The following is a 13,730-nucleotide window of genomic DNA, read 5'->3' as shown; positions in this document are numbered from 1 at the left end:
AGCAGAAAGTGTTATTTCTGTCAAGGAAAGGGCCATCTAATCTCAGAGTGTGAGAAATTAAAGCAGCTAAAAGGAAATGTGCCTCATGATTTGAGTGGAACCAAGCCAAAAGCTGTGTTCTGTGTCCAGAAAGAGCAAAGCTCCTTGTCACTGAGGGAGCCTGTTGCCATGGCTACTCAATCTGGAACAGTTACATCCGCTGATCAGGCTGAGGAAAATGGTCCTCCTGTGGAGGTCAAGCGCTGCTTGCTAGTGAGAACAGATTCACAGTTGTTTGAAACCGCAGGGGTGGACGTAGGAATACTTGACCATCAGTATAGGGGGCTAAGGGATACTTGTTCCCAAGTGACCCTGTGCCATCCAGATATTATTCCTAGGGAGTATATAATCCCAAATGAGAGCATGAAGGTGGCAGGGATTGAGGGACAGGTGATCTCGCTGCCAGTAGCTGAGGTACCTGTGAGCTTTCAAGGCTGGAGGGGAGTTTGGCGGCTAGCGATTTCATCGACTCTGCCAGCAGCCGTGCTCGTGGGAAATGACCTGGCTGAACATGTGAAACGGGTGCTAGTGATTACACGCTCACAAGCCACCACGGGGACAGTTCAGGGGGGTACTGTTGAGCCCGAGACGGAAGCAGGTGAAGGGAGTTCAGAAGCTGTGGTAGAAACCTTAACCACGAACAGCAAATTTGGCCAACAGCAAAAGGCAGACGCCACTCTCCAAAAGTGTTTTGAACAGGTGACAGACGCCCAGCTAACACCTGAAACCCCAGTGAGATTTCGAGAGAAACAGGGAATTTTATATAGAGAGACCCTGAGGAATATCTCAAAAGGGGGAGATGGGATCAGAAGTCATCTAGTGGTACCTGAAAAGTATCGCCCCATGATCTTACAAAGGGGGCACTCTGACATGTTTGCTGCGCACTTAGGGGTGAACAAAACACAGCAGAGAATCACACAGAATTTTTACTGGCCTGAAATAGGAAAGCAGATCAAAGAATTCTGTAAACAATGTGATGTGTGTCAGAGGCAGGGGAATAACCGTGACAGGACCAAAGCAAAGTTGTGCCCTTTGCCTGTGATTGACACTCCATTCAAATGTATAGGGGTGGATATTGTGGGACCTTTGCCCAAGGCCACAAAGAGGGGGAACAGGTTCATTCTCACCATTGTGGACCATGCCACGAGGTACCCTGAAGCCATTCCCTTGACTAACATTGAAACTAACACAGTGGCAGATGCCTTGGTGGGGTATATGTCCAGGATGGGATTTGCCTCAGAAATAATCACAGATTTGGGCGCATCGTTTACATCGAAGCTCATGAAATGGTTATGGCAAATCTGTGGAATTAAACACAAGGAAACCACTGCCTATCACCCTGAAAGTAATGGGTTAACGGAGAAGTTCAATGGGACTCTGATGCGCATGATTAGGGCTTACTTGGCAGAGAATCCAAACAATTGGGACCAGAAGCTGCAATCCCTTTTGTTTGCTTATCGATCAGTGCCACAAGCCAGTACCGGGTTCAGTCCGTTTGAACTTTTGTTTGGGAGAAGGGTGAAAGGGCCACTTGATTTGATCAAACAAAATTGGGAGCAGATCACCCAGGATGACCCACAAGACGTTGTGACATATATAGACTCTTTAAGGAATGACCTGAAGAGAAACCTAGAGCTAGCAGCAGAGACCCTGCAAGCTCAAAAGGTTAGAAAGAAAGCTTGGGATGACCAGGAAGGCAGGGAGAGGCACTTTAACCCAGGGGAGGAAGTGCTTTGGCCTAGGCTCTGCAAAGAGAACAAACTGCAGCTGGGTAGCCCAGAAATAAAATACTTGGGTCACATAGTAGGGGGAGGAGTGATCAAACCCCTAGAGGCCAAGATAGAAGCTGTTCGTGATTGGCCCAGACCCAATACCAAGAAAAAGGTCAAATCATTTCTTGGGTTGGTGGGCTACTACAGAAAGTTCATCCCGAGGTTTAGCGAGATTGCGACTCCGCTGACCGATCTGACGCGGAAGAAGACTGATGACCGCATCCCGTGGACCAGCGACTGTGAGGAGGCGTTCCAGAGGTTGAAGGAGGCCCTCATCAACTATCCAGTGCTGCGTGCTCCAGACTTCGACCGGGAGTTCATCATATACACCGATGCGTCTAACAGCGGGGTAGGAGCAGTTCTTTGCCAGGAGGATGAAAATGGTGACCAGCATCCAGTGTCCTACCTGAGTAGGAAACTCCAGAAAGGTGAGAGACATTTGGCAACCGTGGAAAAGGAGTGCCTGGCCATAGTCTACGCGATCCAGAAGGCCAAGCCTTACATCTGGGGAAGACATTTTACTCTGTGCACTGACCATTCACCACTGCAATGGTTAAAGACAATGAAAACCCACAATAGTAAACTTATGAGGTGGGCTTTAAACCTGCAAGACTATGACTTTGAAGTGAAGGTGGTCAGAGGGTCAGTGAACTGTGTTGCTGACGCCTTGTCAAGAAGACCCGAAGAATGAAGACGGCGAGGGAACATGGACTATGTATATTTTGGTGACCAAAGGTTAAATGTACTTGTTTATTAAACATGCTTGGTTTGTATGAATAAAGGTAACTTGATGTATTGTAAATGGTAAATGTTTAAATGCCTAATTGATATGTTTATCCTAGAGTAAGTATGGTATTCTATGTTATTGTATAACTGTTTTTGTATGTTTTGGATCCAGGTTGTTTTTTGGAGAAAAGCACTTTAGCTTTCCCCCTACAAAACAACTTATAAAGAGGGGAGGTGTTACATACAGCACTGATGTTACCTGTCTGTCATGGGTTGGAGGGAAAGTTCCATCCTATGGGGAGTGGAAGGCGGGACATCAGGAGGAGGGGCTGTACTGTATATATATGTGGAGCTTGTGTGGAGAAGTGAGGAGAAGCTGAGGAAGAAGAAGCTGGAGTGGGAGTCTGTGTGTCAGACAGGGTACTACTGTGTGTCAGTCAGTACCTACCTGATAGGTTCAGGTGTCTTTATGGGTAGCCAGAACTGATAGGTTCAGGGTCTGTGCTTTATTTAAAGGTGTTCTGTGTGAACCAAACTGGTGTATGTATGATTGAGACTAAGCCACGTTACTGTATCTTATTCACTTGATCATTTTATTTTCCCTGTGTGTTATTTGAATAAACCTTATTCTTTTATTTGTTGAAAATCCATTCCTGGTCTGTGTGACTCCTTACAGGGAATGGTTGGTGGCAGCTTAGTGAAAGTGGGGCATACTCCAGTAGGTCTGGGGTTGTCACACAAGGCACCACTGTACTTCCAAGCTCCAAGCCTGTTACCCCAGAGTGAGTTTAACCTTATCCAGTATAGATTGAACCTATTCTCTGATCTGACTTTTGACTGACCAAGAGCACCTAAGATTTACAATACATTGTTTTTATGTATTTCCCCTGTATTTTGTTTTACATTTTCTCCATATTTTGTACCAAAGATGAATTGGGAATACCTGTGAATTTTTAATTCTCCATTTTGTGGAAGCATGGGCAGTTTCCACAAAAAACTGAAATCGCGGGACTTTCAACTATATAGAATTGTTCTAACTGACAAATTAAGATTGCAATTCAAACATCTCGTGATTTCCCTCCCTTCTCACCAGCTTGAGCCAAACTTTAATTTCCTACATAGACTATATCATCACAGTTTCCCAAACACTATGGATTAGTTATAATTTAAAACACAGTTGCCTAAATCCAGTTGCTAGTCTCGCCTACTATGGTCCTTTGCTTGTTCAATTCTATGTCAACATTTACTGAATCTCATTAATTCAGTTCCTTTATTCCTATTAGATCTAGCAAATACATTTAGTTCAGTAAGAGAAAAACCTAGCTCTTTAAATATTTTGACACTGATCTAATCCTTTTCATTTTATTCTCCTATATTATGAAGAATGTCTGAATTTTTCAGAAGCAACGGAATGGATGGCTGACTGAGAAAGAACGTGTTCCTTGTTTATTACGTCCCAATGGTATCTGCAGTAATTAGGAACTGATTCTCTATTATTAGGACTCAGAAGCCAGTTATTAATTTGCTGCTCCAAGCAATAATATATTATTCTTATGTGCATGATGTTCCTTTGGTATTATCTCCCCATATAAAAGGAGTTCCACAGCTTCTTCTCTGTCACTATTATAAATAAAGATAGGTGAGCTTATCAAGGGACACACTCTGCACATGCTTTCACCACATTCTACTAAAAGAGAAGCCTAGAGTGCAACTGATGTGTGTACCCCCCAAGTAGAACAAAGAGGATACTCTGGACTTTGCTGGGAGCATTTTGCCCCTAGCCATGTCAATTCTTCCTTGACAAGTACTTACGGTACCGTTCTGTTGCCCTCTGAGCATTTTAAGACACATTAGTTTTTGACTGGGATATCTGTAGACTGAAGCACTGAAGTAAGTTTTCATAATCATGTACACTTACTGGTCCTTTGCATGTTGGACCAAATTCAGTTGAATTTTGCACCAGGCATTCTGGATGGCATGGGAAGCACATTGAATCTTCTTCATACTCCCGTGGCTCTCTGATTGGGACAGAAAAAGGAATGCAAGTCAAGAATAGGAACAAATCACATTCAAAACTCAGGGGTCTTCATAACACAACATCAGGCTCATTAGTGAGGCAGCTAACCATCAGGCAGAACTTTATAGGGTGTTCCAAGACCTCACAGAAGCTGCATGTCTTCTGGGGTCCTTAACCAGATGTTTCTACATGTGAATAGTTTGCAGCCCATTTCCATGCTAAGACTGAGGCCATCTTGACTCCATTAGTAAGGTAATAAGTCATTTCAAGATGTCCAGCATCCTGTCTTGGCCAGTTATAGTGGTCGATTTCGGCCTGTGAAGCCTAATGGCATATTTATTTATTTATTTATTTATTTATTTATTTATTTATTTATTTATTTATTTATTTATTTATTTATTTATTCATTCATTCATTCATTTATTTATTCATTCATTCATTCATTCATTCATTCATTCATTCATTCATTCATTCATTCATTCATTCATTCATTCATTTAATATCCCACCTATCTGGTCGGTTAAGGCCACTCTAGGCGACTTGCAGGTTCTATGGCTACCACCTCCCACTCAGACCCATACTCTTCCTGGCTTTTAAAAACAGCCAAGGAGGTGACGGTTGAATGGGCTACGTAGATCATAAAATCCTCCCTGTAGGGCAGTATATGTCCTCCTGCCTGAAAGAGACAATGGTCTGGCCCTTCTTAAAAAGGCCAGCTTGCTGACAGGCAATTTAAATAACTATCGTCCTGTCGCCAATATACAGTGGCTGACCAGTTGCAAGCATTCTTGGAGGACATTTCTTGGAGGACATAGTCTTGATCCATTTCAATCGGAGTTCAGATCATGCCATGCTATATGGACAATTCTGGTCATCCTGACTGATTACCTGTTATGAGAGGCCCACCCTGTTGTGAGATTGTGACTCTGTTGGTTCTCCTGGATCTCTCAGTGGCTTTTAGTACAATTGACCACAGCATCCTCCTGGACTAGCTGTCAAATCTGGGGATCTGGGGTAAAGCATTATGCTGGATTCATTCCTTTCTTAAGGACCGATGCCAGATGGTTCAATTTATGCTGTTTTGTCTCAATAGGTCCTACCATGTGGAGTTCCACAAGGATTCTCAGTGATGGCCACCTCTCTATGGAATACATTACTGATGGACGTGGCTAGACTCCCACCCTCCTAATGTTTAAAAAGGCAATAAACACTGCTCTTCAGCCAGACTTTTGAGAATCTTCTTATTTAATTATTGATTATTTAATTCTTTAATTGTTAAATTTATGTTATTTCCATCGTCATCTTGGAATTTGAATACATTTGTCTGTTTATATGGTTGGGCTATAGGGATGGAGGCTTTCTTTTGTTGTTTTCATCTTCTGTTTAAATTTTGTTGTAAGCTGGTCAGAGTAGTGGCCTGCCACTAGACGGACAGGATAGAAATTCAACAAGCAAGCAAGCAAGCAAGCAAGCAAGCAAGCAAGCAAGCAAGCAAGCAAGCAAGCAAGCAAGCAAGCAAGCAAGCAAGCAAGCAACGTATTTTTCCGTGTATAAGATGACCCAAAGTATAAGACAAACCCCTCTTTCTCTAACCCCAAATTTAAAAAAGCAGGGATCAAAGGGCTCCCTTTTTGTTAAGCACCGTACCTTGGCAAAAGGCAAGGAAAGTGGCTGTCAAAGTGACTGCCGCTTTCCTCACCTTTTGAGAAGGCACGGAGTGGGGGGCTTTAGCAAGAAAGGAAGGGAGCCGTTGCTCCCTTTCCTTTTTGCTAATGAGGCAGAAAGAGGTGCCCGAGCATGCATGAGTCCTTGTTTGCCTTTACCTCTGCCTCCTCCTACCTCTACCACAGGAGAGGACAAGGCAGCAGTGATTGGGCAGGTGGGGGAGGAGACAGCAGCAAGAAGCGCTGGAGCGTGTATGAGTGCTCCTTCACCTCTGCCTCCTGCTGCCTCCACCATGGGAGGGGACAAGCCAGTGACTGAGCTGAGCCGCTCTGTCCTGCTGGAGGTGGTGATTGGGCCGGCGGGGGAGGCAGAAGCAAGAGGTGCCGGAGCACGTGTGACTGCTTCTTTGCATCTGCCTCCTGCTGCCTCCACCACGGGAGAGGACAAGGCAGCATCAGTCCCAGTGGAGGTGGTGATCGGGCAGGTGGGAGGCGGCAGAAGCAGGAGGCGCTGGAGCATGTGTGAGTGCTCCTTCACCTCTGCCTCCTGCTGCCTCTACCACGGGAGGGGACAAGCCAGCAACTGAGCTGAGCTGGTCAGTCCCGCTGGAGGTGGTGATCAGGCGGGCAGGGGAGGCAGCAGCAAAAGGCGCCCCAGCACATGTGAATGCTCCTTCACCTCCATCTCTGCCTCCTCCTCCTGCTGCTGCCTCGGCTACCAGAGGGGACAAGTCATGAGCTCTGGAAGAGGCAATTGGGTGACAGTGGCGGCAGCAAGAGGCGCCGAAGTGCGCACGCGCGACTGCTTCCTTCCATGTATAAAATTTTTCCTCTAATTATTTTAGGAAAAAGTGTCATTTTATACATGGAAAAATATGGTAAGCACATAAGTTAGTAAGTAAATGGAAAGCAGGACACTTTGGTTTGTCCAGAGGACTAGGAATAACCAATTATGATAGAGCATTGGAACAGGCAACTTTCAAACCCTCACTAAGATACTCAGTCACCCCACTGACAGAGTGTTTCGTTGCATCAATAACCTATGCATCCACACATTAAGAGGATGAGGGTTCCAAGCCAGTTTATTATTTAAATTCAACAATAATAACAAACAATAATAGTCAGAATAATAATCATAATATTATTCATAAAAAATGTACAAACAGGCCACAAATCACACAACCTCCGGTGACTGCATACACATGTCAGGAGTATGGGAAACAAAGAAAAAGAACTGGAAATTTTAATTCAGGAGGGGAAGTATGACTTGATAGCAATAATTGAAACTTGGTGGAATGACTCCCATGACTAGAATACAACAATTGAGGGATATAAACTGATCAAAAAGAACAGAGAGAATAAAAAGGGAGTTGCAGTATATGTCAAAAATATGCATTTCTGCACAGAAATACTACAGGAGGAGGAGACTGGCTGTCCCATTGAGAGCATCTGGATCAATATACTTGGGACAAAAAACAAAAGGAATTGGTAGTTGGAGTCTACCACTGACCGCCTGATCAAAGAGAGGAAGCAAACAACACTTTTGAAAAACAAATGGCAGGGTTTACAGAGAGACACAACGTTGTAGTGATTGGAGATTTCAGTTATCCAGATACATGTTGGGAGGCGAAATCTGCCAAGTATGGCCCATCCAAGAAATTCCTGGCTTGTGTGGCTGATAATTTTCTCCTACAAAAAGTGGAGAAAGAAACTAGAGGTCTTACTATCGTTGACTTGATTCTGACCAACAGAGATAAATTGGTGGGGGAAGTGGCAGTAAGAGAAACTCTAGGCAATAGTGACAATATCCTTCTAGAATTCTTGGTTTCAAAGGAAATGAAAGCAGAGTGCACACTCTTCTCCTGAATTTTAAAAAAGCCAATTTTAATAATCTCAGAACAAGGGTAAGTAAAGTCCCAAGGCAGGAGACCCTAACAAGAAAAGGAGTGCAAGAAGGGTGCTTCTAAAAAAAGAAATTCTAAAAGTACAACTACAAACAATTCCAACAAGAAACTAAAAATGGGGAGGCGGCAAAAAAGGCCAGTGTGGCTTCAGAAAAGTTCAGGGAGGACCTAAAAACCAAAAATGAGATGTACAGGAAATGGAAAGAAGGCCAGGCCACCAAGGATGAGTACCGACAAGTAGCAAGGAAATGCAGGGATGGCATTAGGAGGGCAAAAGCTGAGAATGAGATGAGGTTAGCTAGAGACACTAAAAGCAATAAAAAAGCATTCTTCAGGTATGTGAGTAGCAAAAGACAAACAAAAGACATAGTGGCACAGCTCTGCAATGGAGATAGAAAAATTATAACAGAGGACAAAGAAAAGGCAAAGGTACTCAATTCCTATTTTAGTTCAGTCTTTTCCCATAAAACAGATTATCAACTTCCAAACAAATTGGAAACGGAAGTTGGAGGGATAGGATTGCAGCTGGAGGTTGATAAACAAATAGTCAAGGAATACCTTACCACCTTGAATGAGTTCAAATCTCCAGGGCCGAGAGTACGGAAGGAACTGGCTGAAGAACTCTCAGAACTGCTATCCATTATTTTATTGAAATAATGGGAAACAGGTGATGTGCCAAAGGTTTGGAGATAGGCTAAAGTTGGCCCTACCTTTAAAAAGGGCAAAAAAGAGGAACCTGGGAACTACAGGCCAGTCTGCCTAACATCAATCCCAGACAAAATTCTGGCACAGATCATAAAATGGTCATTGTGCAAGCACCTAGAAAACAATGCAGTAATAACTAGAATCCAACATGAATTTGTCAAGAATAAATCTTGCCAAACTAATTTGTTCTTGTTTTTTGATCAGGCAATCCCCGATAGACAGAGGGAAGTGGTATATCTTGACTTCAGCAAAGTATATCTAGTATATCTTGACTTTAGCAAAGCTTTTGACAAAGTGCCCAATGATATCCTGATTAGTAAGCTACAGTAACTAGGTGTGGGCTGGATAGATCAAGTGTCAGGTGGATACACCATTGGTGACAGAACTGTACTCAGCCGGTGATGATAAATGGGTCCTTCTCTAACTAGGTGGAGGTAAGAAGTGCGGTACCCCAAGGCTCAGTCCTGGGCCCAGTGCTCTTCAATATTTTTATTGATGAATTGGATGAGGGAGTGCAGGGAATGCTTGTCAAATCTGCAGATGATACAAAATTGGGCAGAATAGCTAATACACAAGAAGACAGAAACAAAATTCAACATGACCTCGATAGGATGGAGCACTGGGCTGAAAGCAACAGAATGAAATTCAACAGAGATAAGTGCAAAGTACTGCACCTTGAAAAAAGAAACATATTGAACAGTTACAAGAAGGGGGATACCTGGCTCAGCAAAACTACGAGCGAGAAGGATCTTGGAATTGTTGTAGATCACAAGCTAAATATGAGCTGACAGTGTGGTGTGGCTACAAAAGTGGTAAATTCTATTTTAGGCTGCATCTTTACGGATTGTAATATTTTAATAAGCCTGACTGGTAAACCCCAATGCTGGCAGCTTTCTTTACCCAGTTTGATCAGATAGCCAAGATCCACAGTGACTGGAGCATGGCTGTCATCATTTCAGTATAAAAAATTGGATAATGTCTGAACCCACCATCTATCACCCAATCAGTAAGCAACTTTTATGCAATGCATCGGGGCTGGGCATTCAGGGACTGGCTAAACTGGGAACACATTCCAATGAAGAAACAAGCAGATCTTACGGCAGGCCACTGAACAAGTGATCAATGGCTGATTCTACAATACATGATAGAAAAATATAGCTTCTATCCCCCTGGGACACTTGATGGCTCCTTTGTTGACTTCCAAATAGACAAGGGGATGAATATAGAAATGGATTGGGATATATCCCTGATTCATCAGATATTTGTTGCTTCATATTCTTGAGGTCCAGAGACCCCAACAAATATGAAGCAACAAATATAACACTTTTATATTTGTCCCTTTGTCTATCCCTACCTGCTTATGCCCCCGCGGATCAGCTCTTCCTCAGAGGCATGAGAGGGGTTTTCCCTTCCGGTGGCTTGTTAAGGCCTGCCTGAAGGGAATCCCACCCACCCCTGTTTACAAAGATGGGGGGAGTGCTTTGCTCAGGCTTCCCCAGCTTTATCTGCATCTGTGGCATAGATGGGAAGTCTGACCAAAGGACTTCTCCCCGCTGTCTTTGCAAACAGCAGGGGGGGAATCACTTCTGTCAAGCTTCCTCCATCTTTCTATGCCTGGGCGTAGAAACATAGTAGGGTGGGGGATTGCCTTGATCAGGCTTTCCCCCTCTTTCTTTCTATGCCTGGGTGGGCACAGAAAAACAAGGCAAGTGGGACCCTGTCTTTCCAAAGACAGCAGGGTGGGAAGTCAAATCAGCCTTCCCCTGTCTTTCTATGACTGGGCTGGCATAGAAATAGAAGGTAACTGAGAAGAAGGGGGAAGCCTGATGAAAGTGATCCCCCACCCCACTGTCTTTGCAAAGACAGCAGGGTGGGGGGGTCCGCTTGGCTCTCACTTCCCCTCTTCACCTGGGCGTAGAAAGACCAAAGGAAGCCTGATGAAAGTGTCCCCCCCCCCGTCGTTGCAAAGACAGCAGGGTTGGGCCTCATTTGGGTCGCACTTTCCTTCCTTTTCTATGCCTGCCCAGAAACCTGACTGAAGCGACCCGCCACACTGTCTGACAGCAGGGGGAATCGCCTTAGTCAGCCCCCCAGACTGCTCTTAGCAAAAGCTAGGTTGCTGGAACTGAAATCATGGTTCCAGCAGTCCAGCGTCTGTTTTGGTGGAAGGCACCATGGAGCAGAAGGATGCAGCCTGGCCAGGTAAGCGACAGTGGGAAAGTGGTGGGGGCAGGCTGTGGGGATGAGGAGCTTTTTTTTTTTTCTCTAGACAGCACCATGGACTATCTTTTAAAAAAGACCCAATGAACTGATGAATTGATTCGTGGTTCATCAGGCCACTGGGAGTCAATCTGTTGTTCGTGGGTCATTCCTATCTCTGCTTCCAATCAGTCTTTGACAGCATTCATCAGACAAACTGTGGGCCAAATTCAAAGGCTTCTCTGTGGATTGCAGTCTTTTTGTTTAGTCATCTGAACACTATATGACAAAGTCTTTAGAGTCAGATGCAATACACAAGGCCATTTAACCCATACAGTGCCAGACAGAAGAGGAGTGAAAGAGGAATGGATCTTAGCTCCACTTCTATTCAATCTCTGTGTAAATTCACTGATTCTATTTTGATGTAATCCTGACTTCCACCCACCTAAACTGGCAAAAAGGCCAATAGCTGCATTACTGTATGCAGTCAATATTGTAATTCTATCCTTTTCAGAAGTAGGGCTGAGAACAGTCCTTCCGGCATTTAAAGGATATTGTGCCAAGGAACATCTTGAAATCAATTAGAACGAAAGAAAGAAAAAAAAAGAAAGAGAGAGAGAGAGAAAGAGAAAGACAGACAGAAAGAAAGAAAGAGTAAAAATTCTTGTATTTACCTAAAGGTTCACCAACCACAAATGGCAAATTGACTTATATGATAGTAAATAGGTTAAGAACTATAAATACTTGAGGGGTAGTTTTCCAGTTAACAAGGCTGTGCAGAACACAATGGGCCATGTCATCAAAAATATCCACAGATCTGTTCTGCCATTTTGAGATTCTTCTTCTTGAAAGGGGCCTCATGCATATCACTAGCCTTAAAAGTTTATTATGGTAAAGTGTGGTTAAACTGGCTTGAGAGGATGAAGTGGTGGAGGGCCCTTGACCCAGGAAATGTGAACATTGCTAGAAAAAAGGTAGCATGTAAGATGGAACAATTTGTAGTGGAATCCAGAAGGAAGGTTATTGCACAACCTGAAGTATCATTACAAGTAGCTGAGCTTTTTTGCCTGGTGTTCACCTTTTGAAGTGGGGGATGGACGTCCGGTTACATAATGTAAGGGAGAACTGTGTGCTTGGTTGAAGGTGCAGTACTTCTGGCTCGCCTTCACTGGTTGCCTGTTACCTCCTGGATCAGGTTCAAGGTTTTGACACTTGCATTTTTCTTTTAGTATTTTTATCCTATTTATCATCTATTTTATATTTGTTGTAACCACCCAGAGTACTAATCAGCGCGAGATACAAATCCAATCAACCAAACAAACAACCAATCAACTAAATAACCAATCAATCAATCTCATTGTAGCTATACACAACTATAAACTGGGATTCTTGAATTTTGTTTGAATAGAATAGAGGAAAACCTTACCCTTGAAAAATATTGCACTCCTTGACACATTCCTGTTGGCGTGTGAAGTTACGACAGGAATAACACTGAGAGGGCGCTGGACCCCAGCAGCCTGTATCAGAGCAGAATGGATGACAAACCTGTCCTGCAGCAGGTACGAAAGAAGAGATAAAATTTTAAAACATATACTATGGTATTTAAAAATGCCAAAAATGAAGTCTACACCACTGAAAGCAGAGGCTGGGGTGGCATGATTTAATCTCCAATGATATTTCTTTATTAAAAAGAGCTAAAATTAATGAAATCTAGCAATTATTCATTCTTCCTACATCAAACCAGAGACAACCACTCTCACACAGTTGTTCCCTTTGATATGCGTGTTATCAACATAGCAGTACCCCTTGCTCTTCACAGTCTTCAACTCTAGTTGAAGTAAAGCTCCAAAGCCTTTCAAAGCAGGGGCTGCATTTCTTCCATATGACTGACTTGAGGGGAGTGAAGCTGAGAGATTGGGACACGTGTAGAGGTCATAGACTGTTCACTCTGTGATTTGCAAGGAAAATAAGTGCCTGACACAAAGTGGTTTGGAAGGCCATGTATTTGGCAACAGGCATAGGGTATTGGTGAGACAAAGGGCCAACCTGAAGGTATTAATAGTAGCCTACAAAGCCATAATTTGTTCAGGATCCAAATAGTTAATGTACCATCTGATACTATATCCACCCATCTAGGGTTTAAAACCAGAACATCTCTGCTTCTGGTGATTCAGAGCAGTAGACTATAGGGCTACCAGAAGTAACTTTTTCCCCCTTTCATGGCATCAGAATGTTCTTCCATCAGATATCTGGTCATCCCCCACATCTAACTACATAAGCTTTCAAGGAACAAACAAGTATGTAATTTGTCTTTGTACTGCTTTTGTCGTACTTGTAATTGGTGACTTTACACATGACCACTTTGTAAGTTCAGATCTCTGAGTTTAGAAATCTGCAGTTGTAACAGTGCATTTGTGATGCAGATACGAACGTCTCTGAGATCTGATGAGAATCAATCAATCAATCAATCAATCAATCAATCAATCAATCAATCAATCAATCAATCAATCAAACAAACAAACAAACAAACAAACAACACAAACCAACCAACCAACAAGAATGTCTTCTCAGAAGACCTGTATGTATCAACTATACTTAGTCACAGCTTTACTGTATATGTGGCCATCTCACGAACAGAAAGATACTAGGAAATGGAAGAGCTTCTTCTTCAAAGAGGGGGAAAAAGTTAATGGAGTCCCACAGG

General features: G+C 43.3%; 1 protein-coding gene and 1 long non-coding RNA gene across 4 annotated transcripts in view; one reads left to right on the top strand and one right to left on the bottom strand.

Annotated features, from left to right (window-relative positions):
- Positions 1-13,730, top strand: part of LOC140707986 (uncharacterized) — a 479,255-nt gene that overhangs the window by 317,176 nt on the left and 148,349 nt on the right. The gene's annotated exons all lie outside the window — the stretch shown is intronic.
- Positions 1-13,730, bottom strand: part of LOC140707983 (epidermal growth factor receptor) — an 81,905-nt gene that overhangs the window by 16,763 nt on the left and 51,412 nt on the right. For all 3 annotated transcript variants that reach the window (XM_078377463.1, XM_078377464.1, XM_073002570.2), the window contains exons 13-14: positions 12,453-12,576; positions 4,456-4,555 (exon numbers count right to left, since the gene is read on the bottom strand). In XM_078377463.1, coding sequence (XP_078233589.1) covers positions 4,456-4,555; positions 12,453-12,576 — 224 coding nt within the window. The remainder of the gene's footprint in view (positions 1-4,455; positions 4,556-12,452; positions 12,577-13,730) is intronic.

This window comes from Pogona vitticeps, chromosome 6 (genome assembly GCF_051106095.1).
Source record: "Pogona vitticeps strain Pit_001003342236 chromosome 6, PviZW2.1, whole genome shotgun sequence".
Classification (NCBI taxonomy): Eukaryota; Metazoa; Chordata; class Lepidosauria; order Squamata; family Agamidae; genus Pogona; species Pogona vitticeps.
This window is presented reverse-complemented; position numbering and strand designations above follow the sequence as displayed.